Source organism: Rhinopithecus bieti, unplaced genomic scaffold (assembly GCF_001698545.2).
Source record: "Rhinopithecus bieti isolate Rb0 unplaced genomic scaffold, ASM169854v2 scaffold_1014, whole genome shotgun sequence".
In the NCBI taxonomy this organism is placed as follows: Eukaryota; Metazoa; Chordata; class Mammalia; order Primates; family Cercopithecidae; genus Rhinopithecus; species Rhinopithecus bieti.
Window position 1 is genome coordinate 5,941,869 of NW_016803499.1, and position 13,831 is coordinate 5,955,699.

A 13,831-nucleotide genomic window follows, 5' to 3' on the forward strand; every position below is an offset into this window, starting at 1 on the left:
ACAGGCTCTCCAGGCTGGCCCTGGCCCGCTCCTCCAGGGTGCAGGGACGAGAGGGGTCATCAGTCTGCCCAGGAACAGATTCATGGGCTGGAGGTGGCCAGGGCGGGCAGAGGAGGGGCAGGCCTGGGGTGGAAGCGTGGGGAGGGCTGGTGCTCACTGACTGCCAGTGCACACACAAACACTCAATAACTCACACATGGGCCAATGTGTCACAATAACTCACTCGGGAGAAACAAGGCAGGAATTCACCCCGGGAAGGAGAATGGACCCCTCCAGCTCAGGACCTAGGCACAGAGGCAGGAACCTGGGAACAGGGAGACCCCCAGAACCCACCACAGAGCAACCTGGAGCTGGCAGGCACCAAGACACACTGGAATGTGCCCGTGTGTGTGCCAGTGTGTTCACACAGACTCACACATGAGCACGTGTGCCAGGCACATCCAAACACATGTACAGGCTCACACAGACACACCCCAGTGTGCATGCTGGGGAGGGAGGAGAGAGCGGAGCTCCCATTAGGATATGGAGGGGATATGTGGTCCCGGATGGCCGGGGCACGCTCTGGCCTCTGGCTGGGACCCTGAGCACCCTGACTCCCACTGTGGCTCCCTCCTCCCTCCTCCTGCCCTGCAGGCTGGGGTGGGGTGGGGGTCCAAGGCTGACCCCTGCAATGGAGAAGCCGGTGTGAGGTTCTGGTTTTAAGGGACTGGAGTGAGATCTGCTGCCCCTCCAGGGTGTCCCTGCCCAGGGCCGAGGGAGCTCAGCCTGCCAGCTCCCAGAGTGCACTGCCTGAAGAATGTTCTTGACTTGAGTGGCCCAGTGCGGGATCGGTGCCCTCAGGGCTTGCAGCAAGCCCTGTCTGGAGCCTGCTGGCTCAATACATTTTGGAAAGGTGGCGGAATTACTCCCCAGCTTGCAGTATGATCACAGGGGTTAGTGCTGTAAAGGCTCTGAGACGTCCTGCAGTAAGGACCCCATCTCCCTTTCCTCAGCAGCTCTCCCCAAACCTTCAACAGCAGAGGCTTTTTTAGGATGAGGGGTGGAGGTTTTAACACATGCAACAACCAGCAGAAACCTGTGCCCTGTGACCCCTCTGTCCCTCACCTTCCATCCCTCTGGGGGTCTTGGCTCTACCTCCAGGGCCTGTGGCCCTGGCTGACTCCATCCCCTGGTGGAAGCCCAGCAGACATGGCAGAGGGGCCCAGGGTGGGGCTCACCACTCGTCTGGTTCTGGTTTGCTGTGATGGGGGTTTCGGTGTTAAACCCCAGGCCATCCTGGGTGAACTGGGACAGTGGGTCACCTAACGAGCACCCATGTCCCCTGGGTTCAACACTAAGACTAAGCTCTCTACCTCAGGGCGTTTGCCTGAGGCTGCCCTTGTGGCTGCCCCTGGTCTGGTCCCCACGGTGGTCCCTACGGCACCCTTGCCTTCCAGAAGCCCGTGTGAACTGCTCCACCCACCCACTGCTGCTGGAGGACTCACCATCCTGCCCCAGCCTCTACGCCAACTGGCTGGTCATCCTCCTGCTGGTCACCTTCCTGTTGGTCACCAACGTGCTGCTCATGAACCTGCTTATCGCCATGTTCAGGTGACTCCACCCAACTCCTGGAGGAGAGAGCCCTGGGGCAGAGGGAGCAGAGGGCCATTCCCCAATACCGCCTCCTTCCGGTCCACCTGGTGCGCCGCAGAGGGTGGGGCTTGGTGCCCCAGGGCAGATAGGAGGCGGCACAGCCTGGACTGCGGGGCTTTGCCTGCCCAAGACCTCGAACTCTGTGGGCCGCCCTCCTGGTCCCAGGAAGCAGGGCCTGGGTCTTTGCGGGACGGGTGCTGTGGCGAGAACTCTGGGCTTGTCCAGGAGAGCAGAGTGGCCAGGGGAAGACCCAAGGAGAGTGCAGAAGCAGTGCTGGGCCTCGGCCCCTCGTGACACACCCCACAGGCAACGCAGAAGCAGTGCTGGGCCTCGGCCCCTCGTGACACACCCCACAGGCAACGCAGAAGCAGTGCTGGGCCTCGGTTTCAAAAAGGGCTCCCCAACAGCAATCAGGGTGCAGGTGGGATGCGTCCCCCAGGTGGGCGGGGGAGCCGGTCGGTGACGGCTCGGCTGTGCCCCTGCAGCTACACCTTCCAGGTGGTGCAGGGCAACGCAGACATGTTCTGGAAGTTCCAGCGCTACAACCTGATTGTGGAGTACCACGAGCGCCCCGCCCTGGCCCCGCCCTTCATCCTGCTCAGCCACCTGAGCCTGGCACTCCGCAGGGTCTTCAAGAAGGAGGCCGAGCACAAGCGGGAGCACCTGGGTGAGGCCGGGGTGGTGGGTCCCAGGGCGGGGCTGTGCGCCGGAGACGGGTCTGGAGAGACCTGGGCCCCTCCTCAGCCCCGTGGGTCCTCGGCTGGGCTCTGTGCAGGCTGGCACAGCTGAGCCCGTCCCCCTGCAGCTTGGCCATCCGTGCACAGGGTTGTTCTTGCCCTCCATCCGCTGGCTGGGCCCCACTCACTCCTGCCTGGCCTACCTCGCCCGGGGACCAGGCCTGGGCTCTGCCACTGAGGCCCATGTGCTCTAGTAATGCTGACTGCCGCCCTGCTTTCCCAGAGAGAGACCTGCCAGACCCCCTGGACCAGAAGGTCGTCACTTGGGAGACAGTGCAGAAGGAGAACTTCCTGAGCAAGATGGAGAAGCGGAAGAGGGACAGCGAGGGGGAGGTGCTGCGGAAAACCGCCAACAGGTGCGGGGGCCTGTCCTGATCACTGGTGGGTGTCGGGCTGCCTTTAAGCGGGGATGTGCCCTTGGCGTCAGTGACAGAGGATCTGAGCTGGGGAGCCGAAGCTGAACGGGTAGGGGCAGGGCCCTGTCCAAGCCCAAGGGCCTAGCTTTCCAGCCTGACCTGTGCAGGACCCTGCTGGGACGCCTGGCCAGGCGAAAAGGGAGCGCGCACAGTGACCGTTGGTGCCCTCCCTGCTGTGGTCTCAGGAGTGGGACTACCCACCCCTGGCTTCCCTCCAGCCCTGGCTCCAGGGGCCTGTTCCCGACTGCCTGCCCTGTACCATCTTGCTAGGTGGTGTGCCCAGGCAGGGACGGCACCCCAGCCCTACCAGGAAGGCACAGAGCGCTCTGTACCTGCGCCAGGTGCACTTTGAGGGGTCCTGGTGCCACCAGATCTGGGCATGAGGGGGGAAGGGAAAGGGCCAGGGCACCCAGACTTGGGCACACAGGGAGGCCTGGGGGATGGGGAGGCTCCCCACACGCGGAGTGGTGCGTGGCCATCCACAGCTGCCTGCCTGCTCCTGCCGCAGAGTGGACTTCGTTGCCAAGTACCTCGGGGGGCTGAGGGAGCAAGAAAAACACATCAAGCATCTGGAGTCACAGGCAAGCGAGCCCCGGAGCTCCTCTCCCTGATGGGAGGTGGGTGGCTGCATGGGGCTACTGGGACCTGCCCACAGCCCTGCCCGGTCACTCACAGAAATGAGCCAGACCAGAGACAGGACAGGAGCACCCCAGTGGGCGGAGGAAGGTCCTGGGGAAGAGGGGCCGTCCCCCACCTGTGCCTGCTCCCACCCCGCCACTTGAGAGGCCACAGCCTTAAATGAGGGGTGTCACATTTAAGACCCCTTGCGTTTCACTCTACATGCCTCACGGGAGCCTCACCCACCCCTGCCTTTGAGTGGCAGCTCCCAGAGGGAGGCGTCATGGGGCAGCGGGGGCCCTGGCAGGATAGGGGAGATGGGGAGGCTGCCTGTCCCCTGCTGTCCTGAGAGAGCCCTGGAGATTCCCGGACATGTTTCCCTCCTCCAGATCAACTATTGCTCGGTGCTCGTGTCCTCTGTGGCTGACATGCTGGCCCAGGGTGGCAGCCCCTGGAGTAAGCCTGTTTGGGGAGCATGGGATGAGGGTGAGCATGGGCACCCACCCTGCAGTGGCTGGTGGGAGCAGGTGGGGGGCCGTAGGCTGTGCTGTGTACTCTGCCTTCCCTGCCTGGCCTGGGAGTCTCAGGAGGCCTTGGCTGGACACGGTTCTTCAGGGCAGTGTGGGAAGCCTCCGATGGAGCCCCGGCCTCGGCCAGGGTCAAATGTGGTTCACTCAGACTCCTGAGGCTCTGCTTGGCACAGGCCCTACTGGGCTGTCCTGCTCAGGAGGCAAAAAGGCCCCTCAGCCTCACGGGGGTTGCTTTCCTAGTCCCAGGAGTGCAGGCGGAGGCCTGGTTGTCTCTGGGCTCCCCATCGTCCCCAGGCTGGCCTGTGGGGACTCACTCGGAGAGTCATGGCATCCTGGCCCTTCCTCTGAGCCAGCGACCTCTCCCCTTCCTGGGCCTGCCCTGCTGCCTCCCACCGCTCAGGAGGCCCTTCCTTCCCAGCAGGCTCTCGACACTGTGGTGGGGGAAGCCGGCTGGTGGCCTCTTACCATAGAGGGGGTTTACATGGCCAGGAACCACCCGGGGCTGGCCAGCCTTCCTCGGACACCTAAGCTGCTTGGCCTGCCATATGAGGGCCACCTCACCTCAGCAGGCCACCCTGGGTCTTGTGCACTGACCTCTGCCGACCTCCAGTGGAACCCCCAGGGGGCAGGAGACCCCCCAGCAGACAATGGCCCTCCTGGTGCCTCACCAGACCCTCACCCAAAGGAACCGCTCCTTGTCCCTCCTGGCCTCCCTGGGGGCACCGCAGTGTCATGGGGCTGTCTACTCTGACAGGCACAGCTCCCTGGGCCGAAAACGTGCCCCACCGTAACCCCACCTGGAAACTGAGCAGCCTGCACCACAGAAAAGCTGGCCCTTCGGTGTGACGGGGGCACCCCCATCCAGACTGAGCAGCTGCTGTGGGGTCTGCACCCACCTCTGCCCTGACTTGTGTTGCCTGACAAGAGACTCATCTTTTTTTGAAACACTAGTGGTTAGAATTTCTGCCACTTAAGACCCAAAAGGTGCTTTGGGGCTCAGGTAATTGGCTCCTGGAAGACAGGGCTGGGCACCCACGGCGTCTGGCGGCTGTCCGCCTGACACCCAATGGCCAGCACAGCATACACGGGTGTTTATGGCGCTAGGACACAACCCCTGTTGGTGCCAGTGGCTGCTTTATCTCCAGCGGAGCCTGGAAAACACCCAAATAAAACTGGACCCCTGGCTCAGTCAAACACCTGCCCAAGCCCCCCCTCACCCCCCAGCCTCCTCTGTCCAGACCCATTTTGTCATCTCCCTGCCACCTCCCAAGCTGTAGTCTGCACTAGGCCTGGGGCTGATGGCATCCTGTGGGCTTTGGTTGGGGGAGGGCAGATTCTGGACCCACTCAGGCCCGTTGAGGGTACTCGCTGGACACCTGCCACTGAGCCACAAGCCCTAGAGGAGGCCTGGGGTTTCCAACTTTTGCTGTCACCTGGGTGATCTGCTGTTGAGGGATGCAGGTGTCAGCCACCCTCGAGTGGTCCAGCACTGTCAGGTGTGGGGACCTCTTGCTGCCGACAGACCCCTTTGAGTAAGCAGGGCCCAAATATACACAAAGTCTGAGAAAGACCCAAAACCTTTATTGTCCCCACCAGGAAGCCAGTGCTTCTAGCCCACACCTCACACCCCAGTGGCCTCAGCAGGTCTCTGCTCCGGAGGACGCCGCCCAGAGCTGCAGCCAGGGCCGCCAGCGCCACCTACAGGCAGCCTGCAGGCTTCCATTCCAGCTGGGCAGTGGCCAGGCTGCCCCTTGACTAGCCCCACTGGGAAGGCAGCAGGATGGCAGTGGTCAGTGTGGTCAGGCTGGGCCATCTCCCTCTCAGACCTCAGCACCTGGGTCCTCAGGGCTACTGCCCTTATTCCGGAAGTGGTCTCGGCTCCTCTTCCTGCTGCCATGGAAGCCAACAGTCTCCACCGGCGGGAGACCTGGCACAGACCCACTGCGGACAGGCCCTGACAGTGCCTCCACCTCCTGCAGGCCCCCATGGGGGCTGCTCCACTCCTCGGCCTCTGGGCTTCCGGGCCCGGCCAGATGGGCCAGCTCCACGGGGCCCTCGCCCCTGTCTGTGGCAGGGTTCCCAAGGCCGCCCCTGCCCGGCTCTCCCACCTTCCCCAGGACCCTCTTCCTCTCGTGTCTGGCCTCAACCCCTCGGACTGGTTTGGTGAAGACGACCCTCCCCTCCCCACAGCTGGAGGGGTCCTGGTTGAAGGAGGACACGCAGTCAGTGGGGGCAGCCAGGCTCTGGGAGCCCAGGAAGGCCAGGGCGGCAGCCTGATTGCTCTGCTCGCTGACCTTGGTCACATCTTCCAGGCTGTACTTGGTCCAGCGCTCGGGGTGTGCCACGTAGTCAGGGACCCGAGGCACCCTTGGGGAGGCAGGGCTCCGATGGGCCCTGCCCAGGCCTTCCACTGGAGACCGGCCTGAGGGCGCTAGGGGCTGCTTGAAGCCTCCATTGTCACTCATGCTGGTGTGGGCCACAGAGGATGGAGCCCTCCTGGCCGCTCCCTCCAGGCAGTCAAAGATGTCACGGCTGCGCTGGGAGAAGGTGGAGCTCATGCCTCGCAGATGGAATGGCTGCACCGTGGCCGGGAGGAGGCCTGACGGGGGTGAGGGTGGTTCATCAGGACCTGAATCCTCCTCCCCAGGCAGCCCCATCGGGGACAGTGCTTCCACTTCAGCACCACCGGGCAAGCTGAGGTCAGAGTCCGAGTCACTGAGGGAGACTGTGTCGGAAGGCAGCGTGTCATACTCCGTCCCGTGCTCGCCCTCCACGCTGGGGGACGGCTCACCTGTCCCTGCATCAGCCATGGGTCCCCAGGGCCACGCCACACCTAAACCAAAACGGCCCAGGAAGTTTGTTTCTCAGGAGGAACAGTATTGAGAATGAGTTCCCCCTGCAGACCCACTGGCCCTGGACGAGTAGAGAATCAACTGACAACTGTCCTACACAGGGTGGAGTCCCGCCTCCCCCTCCAAGCCCTCCTCTCACCTCTCTTGGCTGCTGGGTGCCAGTGGTTGACACTGGAGTGTGACTGGACAGCCAAGTGGGCCAGGTGAACGAAGGTCCTCAGTGGCACAAGCGTGGTCGTCTCAGGCCTGGGAGTGCCCCGGCATTGCTGCTGTTCAGCTGCTCAACTGCAGGTGGGTGGGGTGGGGGAGAGGACCAACCTCAGACCAGAGCACACATGTGTGAAACAGGTTGTGACCAGTGCCAGCACATTGTCACCTCTCAAGGTGCTAGGCAGGACCGACCTAAGTCTGGGTTTTCAGAGCCCCTGACAGGCTAGGTCTCAGGGTAGGGACTTTTGACTCATTACCTCATCTAGTCATGCCAACCCTCTGCAGGCAAGCTTGGAGCTACTAAGCGATTTTAGTAGTAAGCAGCCACACAGGGCTTAAACCCAGGGCCAAGATCAGGCAGGAGGGCCACTTATAAGCTGCTTGCTGTGCAGGGTGAGCAGTTGGTACTCCACAAAGAGCCGGCACCTTCCTGATCCACAAGGAAAAGGTTTGCTCCTATTTGCTGGAAGATCGCCGGGAGCTCCCAAGGAATCTGCAGTCAAGGCCCTGGCATCTGAGGGTCAAGCTCTCAGGAAAGTGGGGTGTCGACCATCACCTTGAGCAGCCCTGCTAGGCAGAGGCAAATCCCCGCAGCTCCTGGAGCGACCTCCAGTGGCCTTCCTCCTGTAACACTCAGCACATACCTTGTCTTTCCAGCTGGGCAGACAAGCGCTGCCTCCTGCACCCATTTAGTGGTAGAGTGACTAGGTGCCTCAGAACTTGCGTTTCCAAGCAAAAGAGACGGCCCATCCACACCCTTCTGCACTGTCCTCGGCCATCCATCCACTGACTCCTCTCCTGCTACCAACACTCCTTGCCCGCCCAGGGTGACCTGTGTCTTGTGCACCCAACAAGGATGGGGTCAGGGGTATTATTAGGGGCTGTTAGTGCCCTCCACCAGGTCAGACACAGGAAGGACCTCAATTCCTCTGAGGCGTGACTCTCCTCAGTGAAGAAGCCACCCCAGGGAAAGGCAATACCCAGCACCCCCCACACTGATGACCGTTTTAAAGCTGGCAGGTACGGGGCGGGGGACAAAATTTGCCCAAGTCACACAGTATGTTGCAGACGAAGCTGGAGTTCCAACCAGACCCCTGCTTCCCAGATTCGCACTCCCGTCCTCTGCAGCAGAACGCCGCCAAAGCCAGAAGCAGCCTGGTCAGCGGGGCACTCCGAGGGGGAGCGGGGATCGGGCGGCAAGACAGGGACTCCGGGAGTCCGTTCTCGGCGAGATCCGGCAATGAGTGGAAGGGCAGAGTTGACTCCTTCATGTCCGGAGGCTGAAGGAAGCCGTCTCTTTCTCCACATGAATGCAGAGCCCGGCCTTTCTCCCCTCTATGTGCCAGCAAGACCTCCCCGCCAGGGAAAAAACGAACTCTTAGTGACAAGTTGGCTCTCGGTGCGAAGTCGGGCTGGACAGGCCCGGCGGCCTCACGAGGATGCTGTGGGTGCCAAGGGCCCGGTCGCAAGGTACGGGGGTCGGCGAGCACAGCGGGGCCTCCGAGCTCAGGTGTTAAAGCTGCGCTCGGTGACCTTCCGGAGGCTCGGCCGGCCACCGTGGCCCGTCCTCCCTCAGCACAAACCTACCGGCTCAAGGATGCACGGCCATCTCCATCTTGGTCGGCGCCGCACGTCTGCGCGGCGCGCTCAGCCCTCTGGGAAACCGAGTGCTCTGCCGGCCGAGCGCCGCGGCTTCCGCGCCTGCAGAACTACAACTCCCACAAGGCACTGGGCCGCAACTCCCGACGCCTGTCGGGACGTGTAGCCCTGTGCGCGCGCCCGCCCCTCTACGCTACTCCCCGGCTCTTGGGTCCGGCTCGGAAGCGGCCCCGGAAACGATGGCATTTGTTGGGGAACCAAGACCGGAATTGACCAAGAAGAACAGGAAGAGGAGGGACCAGGCCTGCAATTCCCAGAATGCTCGACTGCTAACCGACAGCTGGGCCGGCTTCCCGTGGTCCCAGTGCCACCTGCCGGAAGCCGCGAGAACAGCGGCCGCCCCAGGCAGGAAGTGCATCATCTCGTATGGAAAACGAATGCCGTTCCTGGCACTTCCGGTCATGACCGGAAGCGGTAACTGTTGCTCCTCCTGGGCTTCGTCAATGCAGCAAGGCGGGGCTCCCCGGGATCCCACGGTGCCGCTCAGGCCAGACGCAGAGGCGGTCCCAGCCCGAGATGAAGACGCGGGGTCGTGGCCGCTGGGCCACGGGTGAAGGGGGCTTTACCCGCTGGCTGGGCCGACGCTTTCCCACCCCTAGGGGTTTACTGGACCCTGGCCGCAGACTTGTGGGGCGTCGTCCTCACACAATTGCCCGGCCACCCTAACACCTCTGGGCCCTCAGCGCTGGTGCATTGGTCCGGGCTCCGGGAGGCACGGAGACGTCCCCCGAGGGCGCTGCAGGGAAGCCGGGGCCAGGTCCCTGGTCCTTCCGGGCAGGATGGAGGCCACTGAACGCTCAAGCTTCCAAGTCAGCGTGGCTGGGTGGGCGGCAGCTGGGAAGGTTTGGCCTCCGCCATGCTTGGGAGCCTGTCCACGGCAGGGGCAGGTCAGCTGCCCGCCCTGAAAGGGAAGACGAGGGCCCAGGTTCTCCCTTCCACAAGCCGCGTCGCCCTTGGCCGCTGGGCCCTGTTGGCACCTTGTGCCCCTTCTCAGCTGGGAGAGTTCATGCCCCACACAGTCACGGAATCTGAGTTTCCCTTGGCTGCTAGACCTCTGGTCCCGCTGAAAGGCTCGAGAGAGAACTCCCCCAGGGCCTGCTGTCCTGGCATCCGCTGGGAAATAGGATTCAAGGCCCTGCTGTGGCTCAGCCTAGAGAAAAGGAGGGGAAGCAGGACCCACTCCTCGGCCCCCGGTCTGCTATGCGCCTTTGGGATACCTTATTCCTTAAACTGCTCTTCCCTCCCCACAGGGAACATAGTGGAAAGTAAGAGGGGGCTTCTTGAACCATCCTGTTACCCCAACCAGTGCAGGCTTGGAAGTTGGGAGCAGCAGGGGAGGAGGGCTTGCTGAGAGACTCTGCAACCCCCTAAAATGCAAGGCTGGGGACAGTTTCCAAATTGGCCTGCAAAGAGGCTGCTGGGAGCCCTAGACATGAATTCCCAGGCACTCATTTCCTCCAGGGGTCAGTTAAATGTGTCAGCATCCCCCTCCCCGCAACTAGGGAAAAGCAGCCCGACCCAGAGCAAGCCCCGTCCCACGAGGTAGCACAGAGAACCCTTCCAAAAAGGGCCCTTGCTACCTGGAGTTACTCCCTGGTTTAAACCCAAAGTGAAATTCTAAGCAACCCCAACCAACCGAATGGACACCTCTTGGTCAAACGCATTCTAAAGTAAACCTGAAAAGCTAGTTCAGGCCATGATGACCGTGGGTGGCCCAATGTGCCTCATTATACCCTCTTCCAGTGGGAATTCAGGCACAGTTGACCAGCATTCACATTAAAACAGACACCTTAGGCTGGGTGTGGTGGCTCACACCTATAATCCCAGCACTTGGTGGATCACCTGAGTTCGGGTGTTCAGGAGTTCGAGACTAGCCTGGCCAACATGGTGAAACCCTGTCTCTACTAAAAATACAAAATTAGCTGGGTGTGGTGGTACATTCCTGTGGTCCCACCTACTCGGGAGGTTGAGGCAGGAGAATCGCTTGAACCTGGGAGGTGGAGGTTGCAGTGAGCCGAGACCACGCCACTGCACTCCAGCCTGGGCGACAAGAGTGAAACTCTAAAAATAAACAGAGACCTTAAGACTCACAAAACAGACTGTGTATCAATAAGATGCCAATGTGACAGCAGGCCCTGAAAGAAATCAAAGTATTTTACCCCAAAATATATTTCTCTGATGTATTTTGAAATGGCCCTGCAAAGCTGTCTCTTGGGAAAATCTACATTCAATAGAGAATCCTCCTCCCTTTCAGGGTCTATTTCCTGATCCAGGAGATAATTAACTAAGATTCTGGCACCTTTTTAAGTCTGGTAAGAAACATTTACAATCTGGAGGCTTCATCCGCATAATAAGAATCTTGGTCTCCACAACTCCTTCTCTTAACCCAGACAGTCCATTCTATTGATTTCAGGTCTTTAGATAAACTCAACCAATTGTTAATCAGAACATCTTTTAATCTGCCTATGACCTGAAAGTCCCTCCCCTTCAAATCGTCCCACCTTTCTGACTAAACCAACATACATCTTAGATGTATTGATTGATGTCTTATGTCCCTAAAATGTATAAATTCAAGTAGCCGGACTACCTTGGGCACCAGTTCTCAGGACCTCCCGGGGCTGTGTCAGAGGCCACAGGTGCTCTTATTTGGCTCAGAATAAATAATTCCACAAATTTTACAGAGTGACTCCTTTTGTGAATACCAGGGATCCCAACCCACCCCCTCACCCTGGAGCCCCCACAGTCCACAGAGCCAAGCCCCACCCGTGCCGGACTCCCCTGCCCTCTGGCCAACCCCGAGGTCTCAGACGCCACTGGCACTGAGGGGCTGGACAGGCCTGGTGGCATGCCTGATGTTCCTTCTTTATTAAATGATGGATTCAGGATGTTGTGATTACAGTTGGAGGTGACTGTTAGAAAGGACAGGTGCATGAAGGCAGAGAGTGCCCATAGACTCGGCTCTCGAACCGGGGCAGGAGGGAACAAGGTGAGCTGTGCAGCCCACAGGACGGGCGGGCTGGGTGGACACAGCCCCCCAGGTCGGCCAAGCTGAGTCTCTGGGCAAGTGGCTCCCAGGCGGGGCCTGGCTGAGCAGGCAGAACTCCCTGGGACCCCAGGGGCAGAAGGACCCCTGCCCTCCAGTCCCCAAGGCCCAGGCCCGTCTCCACTCACACACGCCACCTACATGTGACGTCAGCCCTGAAAAGGTAACAGGAAAGTTCAGAACAAAAAACCTCAAAAGTAAAAAGGCTACGTGTAGCAGAGTAATACCGGAAACGTTATATACACAGGCGGTGATGGCCCCCTCAGAAGTGTCCGGGTCACTCGGGGGGGCACTGCACAGGTCCCTGCGGCCAGAGCTGCGGGGCCTCAGTACACGGAGCTGTTCCGGATGCCACAGCACAGCACCATGCTCAGGATCATCTCGAAGATCTGCGGGAGGGTGGTGGGGGGTGCGGTCAGCATGGGGCCCTGCGGAAGGGGCAGCCCAGAGAGCAGGCCCTCCACCCCCGCCCACTCACCATGATCACGGCGACCACAATGGCAGCAATGCCGATGAGGTACAGCTTTCCGGAGAAGAGGTCATCGATCTTCTGGTGGCAGTCCTTCTGCAGGGGGCCAGGCGCGTGTGGTCAGGGGCCAGGCCTCGGCTTCCGGCTCCCTGTTGTCACTTAGTAATCCATGGTCACCACAGAAAGTGCAGAGGGGAATCCTGGAAACAGGCCCCCACCCCCCACCGCCTCGGAACAGGTGGGTGCAGCGGCCCGGCCTCTGCCGGCTTTCTGTTTTCCACTCTTTTTAACGTAAACACGAAATGCCTGGGACACACTGTGCCGTTTTCCCCTGAGATCACGATCATTGGTGTCACTAGACCCCTACAGCATCACTGATGTGCACCCACTGACGACTTTCACTGAGGCCTCAGCAAGGAACTTCCACAGGGCACTATATGGCCTGCAGGCCCTGCCAGCTACGGGCTGTCAGGGGCGTCCACACCCACGAGTGCACACGCGGAGCTGGGGGTGCAGGTGAGTTCCCGCCCCCAGAGCCTCCACCTTCTTCACCCGGCATGCGCAGCGCAGGGCACCTGCCTTCCTCGTGGGCCAGATGCAGTCCCACCCTGACCCTCCCAGCAGAGCAGCCCTGGCAGGGGCCACGCCACCCAGCATGGTCGCTCCCCGTGGGGCTGCCGTGTGACCTGCCGACCCCACCCAGGGGCTGGGCGGCACGAGGGGATCAGGCGTGGCCCCAGCGGCCTCGCGCACCTTGAGGAGGTTGCTGATGATGTTGCTGCCCGAGGGACACAGATTGTTCTTGAGCACTGAGGTGGTCAGACCGGTCAGCGTGCTGGAGCCACAGCAGTCGAGCTGCAGAGAGCGGGGGTGCGAGGTCAGCCCTGGACGTGGCTGGGGGATGGTGGCTCTGGGGAACCCACGGGGAGGCGGCCAGGGGTATGCAGTGCTCCCCACTGCAGAACGCATCCAGGGGCCAGCCTTCTTCCTCCTCAGCTGCGCTGCTCAGAGCTTTCCACACCCTGGGCCAGCCTGGCCCACTAGGTTCCCACCCGAGGACCACTTGAGCCCAGGGGTCCTGGAGGTCCCAAGGGCACCTCCTGCTCCTGAGGTCTGGGCGGAGGCAGGATTTGTCCAGGACGAGACTCCCCAGCCGGGTTCCCGCGGCCCTGCTCCCTGCCCTCGCCCCCGCGGGCCGCACCGTCTCATGGAAGGTCTTCACCACGGCCTTGGCGTTGTTGGCATCGTCATCCACCACGGCCTGCTGTAGGGCCTGGTCATAGAACTGCTTCACATCCTTGGCGATCTGGGGGAGGGGTGCGGTCACATGCACAGGGGGGACCTCCCCCACCTTGCCCCCACCCCACCCCGCCCCAAGCGGACGCACTTTTCCCAGGCTCTCCCTGGGCAGGGTGGCTTCGAGGCCAGACCCCAGAGAACAAGGACTCTGCACTCTCAGCTGCCCCAGGGGTGCTGGGAATGGGAGGTTGGCCTTGTGCTCAGCCCCAATGCTGCCTCCTCCAGAAAGCCCTGGAGATCCTCCTAGCAAGGGGGACCCAGGAGGAGCCCAAAGAGCTCCCACAAACCATGGGTCAGCCCAACCCCCACCCGCGACAGGAGAGGAGGGTGCCCCTCACCCGCCCCACCCGCCACAGGAGAGGAGGG

General features: G+C 61.5%; 3 protein-coding genes across 7 annotated transcripts in view; 1 reads left to right on the forward strand and 2 right to left on the reverse strand.

The window, feature by feature from the left end:
* The window catches only part of TRPM5 (transient receptor potential cation channel subfamily M member 5), a 23,655-nt gene extending 18,256 nt beyond the window's left edge, over positions 1–5,399 (forward strand). The window contains exons 21-26 of one of the 4 annotated variants that reach the window (XR_001888265.1): positions 1,358–1,590; positions 2,118–2,299; positions 2,593–2,725; positions 3,294–3,402; positions 3,793–3,889; positions 4,352–4,439. Coding sequence is in view for 1 of the 4 variants with exons in the window: in XM_017887465.1 (XP_017742954.1) it covers positions 1,437–1,590; positions 2,118–2,299; positions 2,593–2,725; positions 3,294–3,366; positions 3,793–3,889; positions 4,352–4,461 (749 nt within the window). In the remaining 3 variants the exon portion in view is untranslated. Of the gene's footprint in view, positions 1–1,357; positions 1,591–2,117; positions 2,300–2,592; positions 2,726–3,293; positions 3,403–3,792; positions 3,890–4,351 lie in introns of all 4 variants that reach the window. The other 3 variants (XR_001888263.1, XR_001888266.1, XM_017887465.1) reach the window with 3 other exon arrangements.
* Positions 5,400–5,492: 93 nt separating this feature from the next.
* On the reverse strand, positions 5,493–9,210 carry TSSC4 (tumor suppressing subtransferable candidate 4). 2 transcript variants are annotated; one of them, XM_017887501.1, is made up of 4 exons: positions 8,583–9,210; positions 6,925–7,070; positions 6,725–6,766; positions 5,493–6,532 (listed from the first exon to the last, which is right to left on the reverse strand). In XM_017887501.1, the coding sequence occupies exons 3-4, from the start codon at positions 6,741–6,743 to the stop codon at positions 5,754–5,756; spliced, it is 798 nt and encodes a 265-aa protein (XP_017742990.1). In that variant the 5' UTR covers positions 6,744–6,766; positions 6,925–7,070; positions 8,583–9,210; the 3' UTR covers positions 5,493–5,753. The 2 variants fall into 2 exon arrangements, with proteins under 2 accessions (XP_017742990.1, XP_017742980.1); XM_017887491.1 differs by having other exon boundaries at positions 5,493–6,766.
* Positions 9,211–11,492: 2,282 nt separating this feature from the next.
* Positions 11,493–13,831, reverse strand: part of CD81 (CD81 molecule) — a gene marked incomplete at its 5' end in the record, with an annotated part of 20,280 nt that continues 17,941 nt past the window's right edge. The window contains 4 exons of the mRNA XM_017886042.1: positions 11,493–12,086; positions 12,176–12,262; positions 12,920–13,021; positions 13,368–13,798. Coding sequence (XP_017741531.1) covers positions 12,024–12,086; positions 12,176–12,262; positions 12,920–13,021; positions 13,368–13,798 — 683 coding nt within the window. The remainder of the gene's footprint in view (positions 12,087–12,175; positions 12,263–12,919; positions 13,022–13,367; positions 13,799–13,831) is intronic.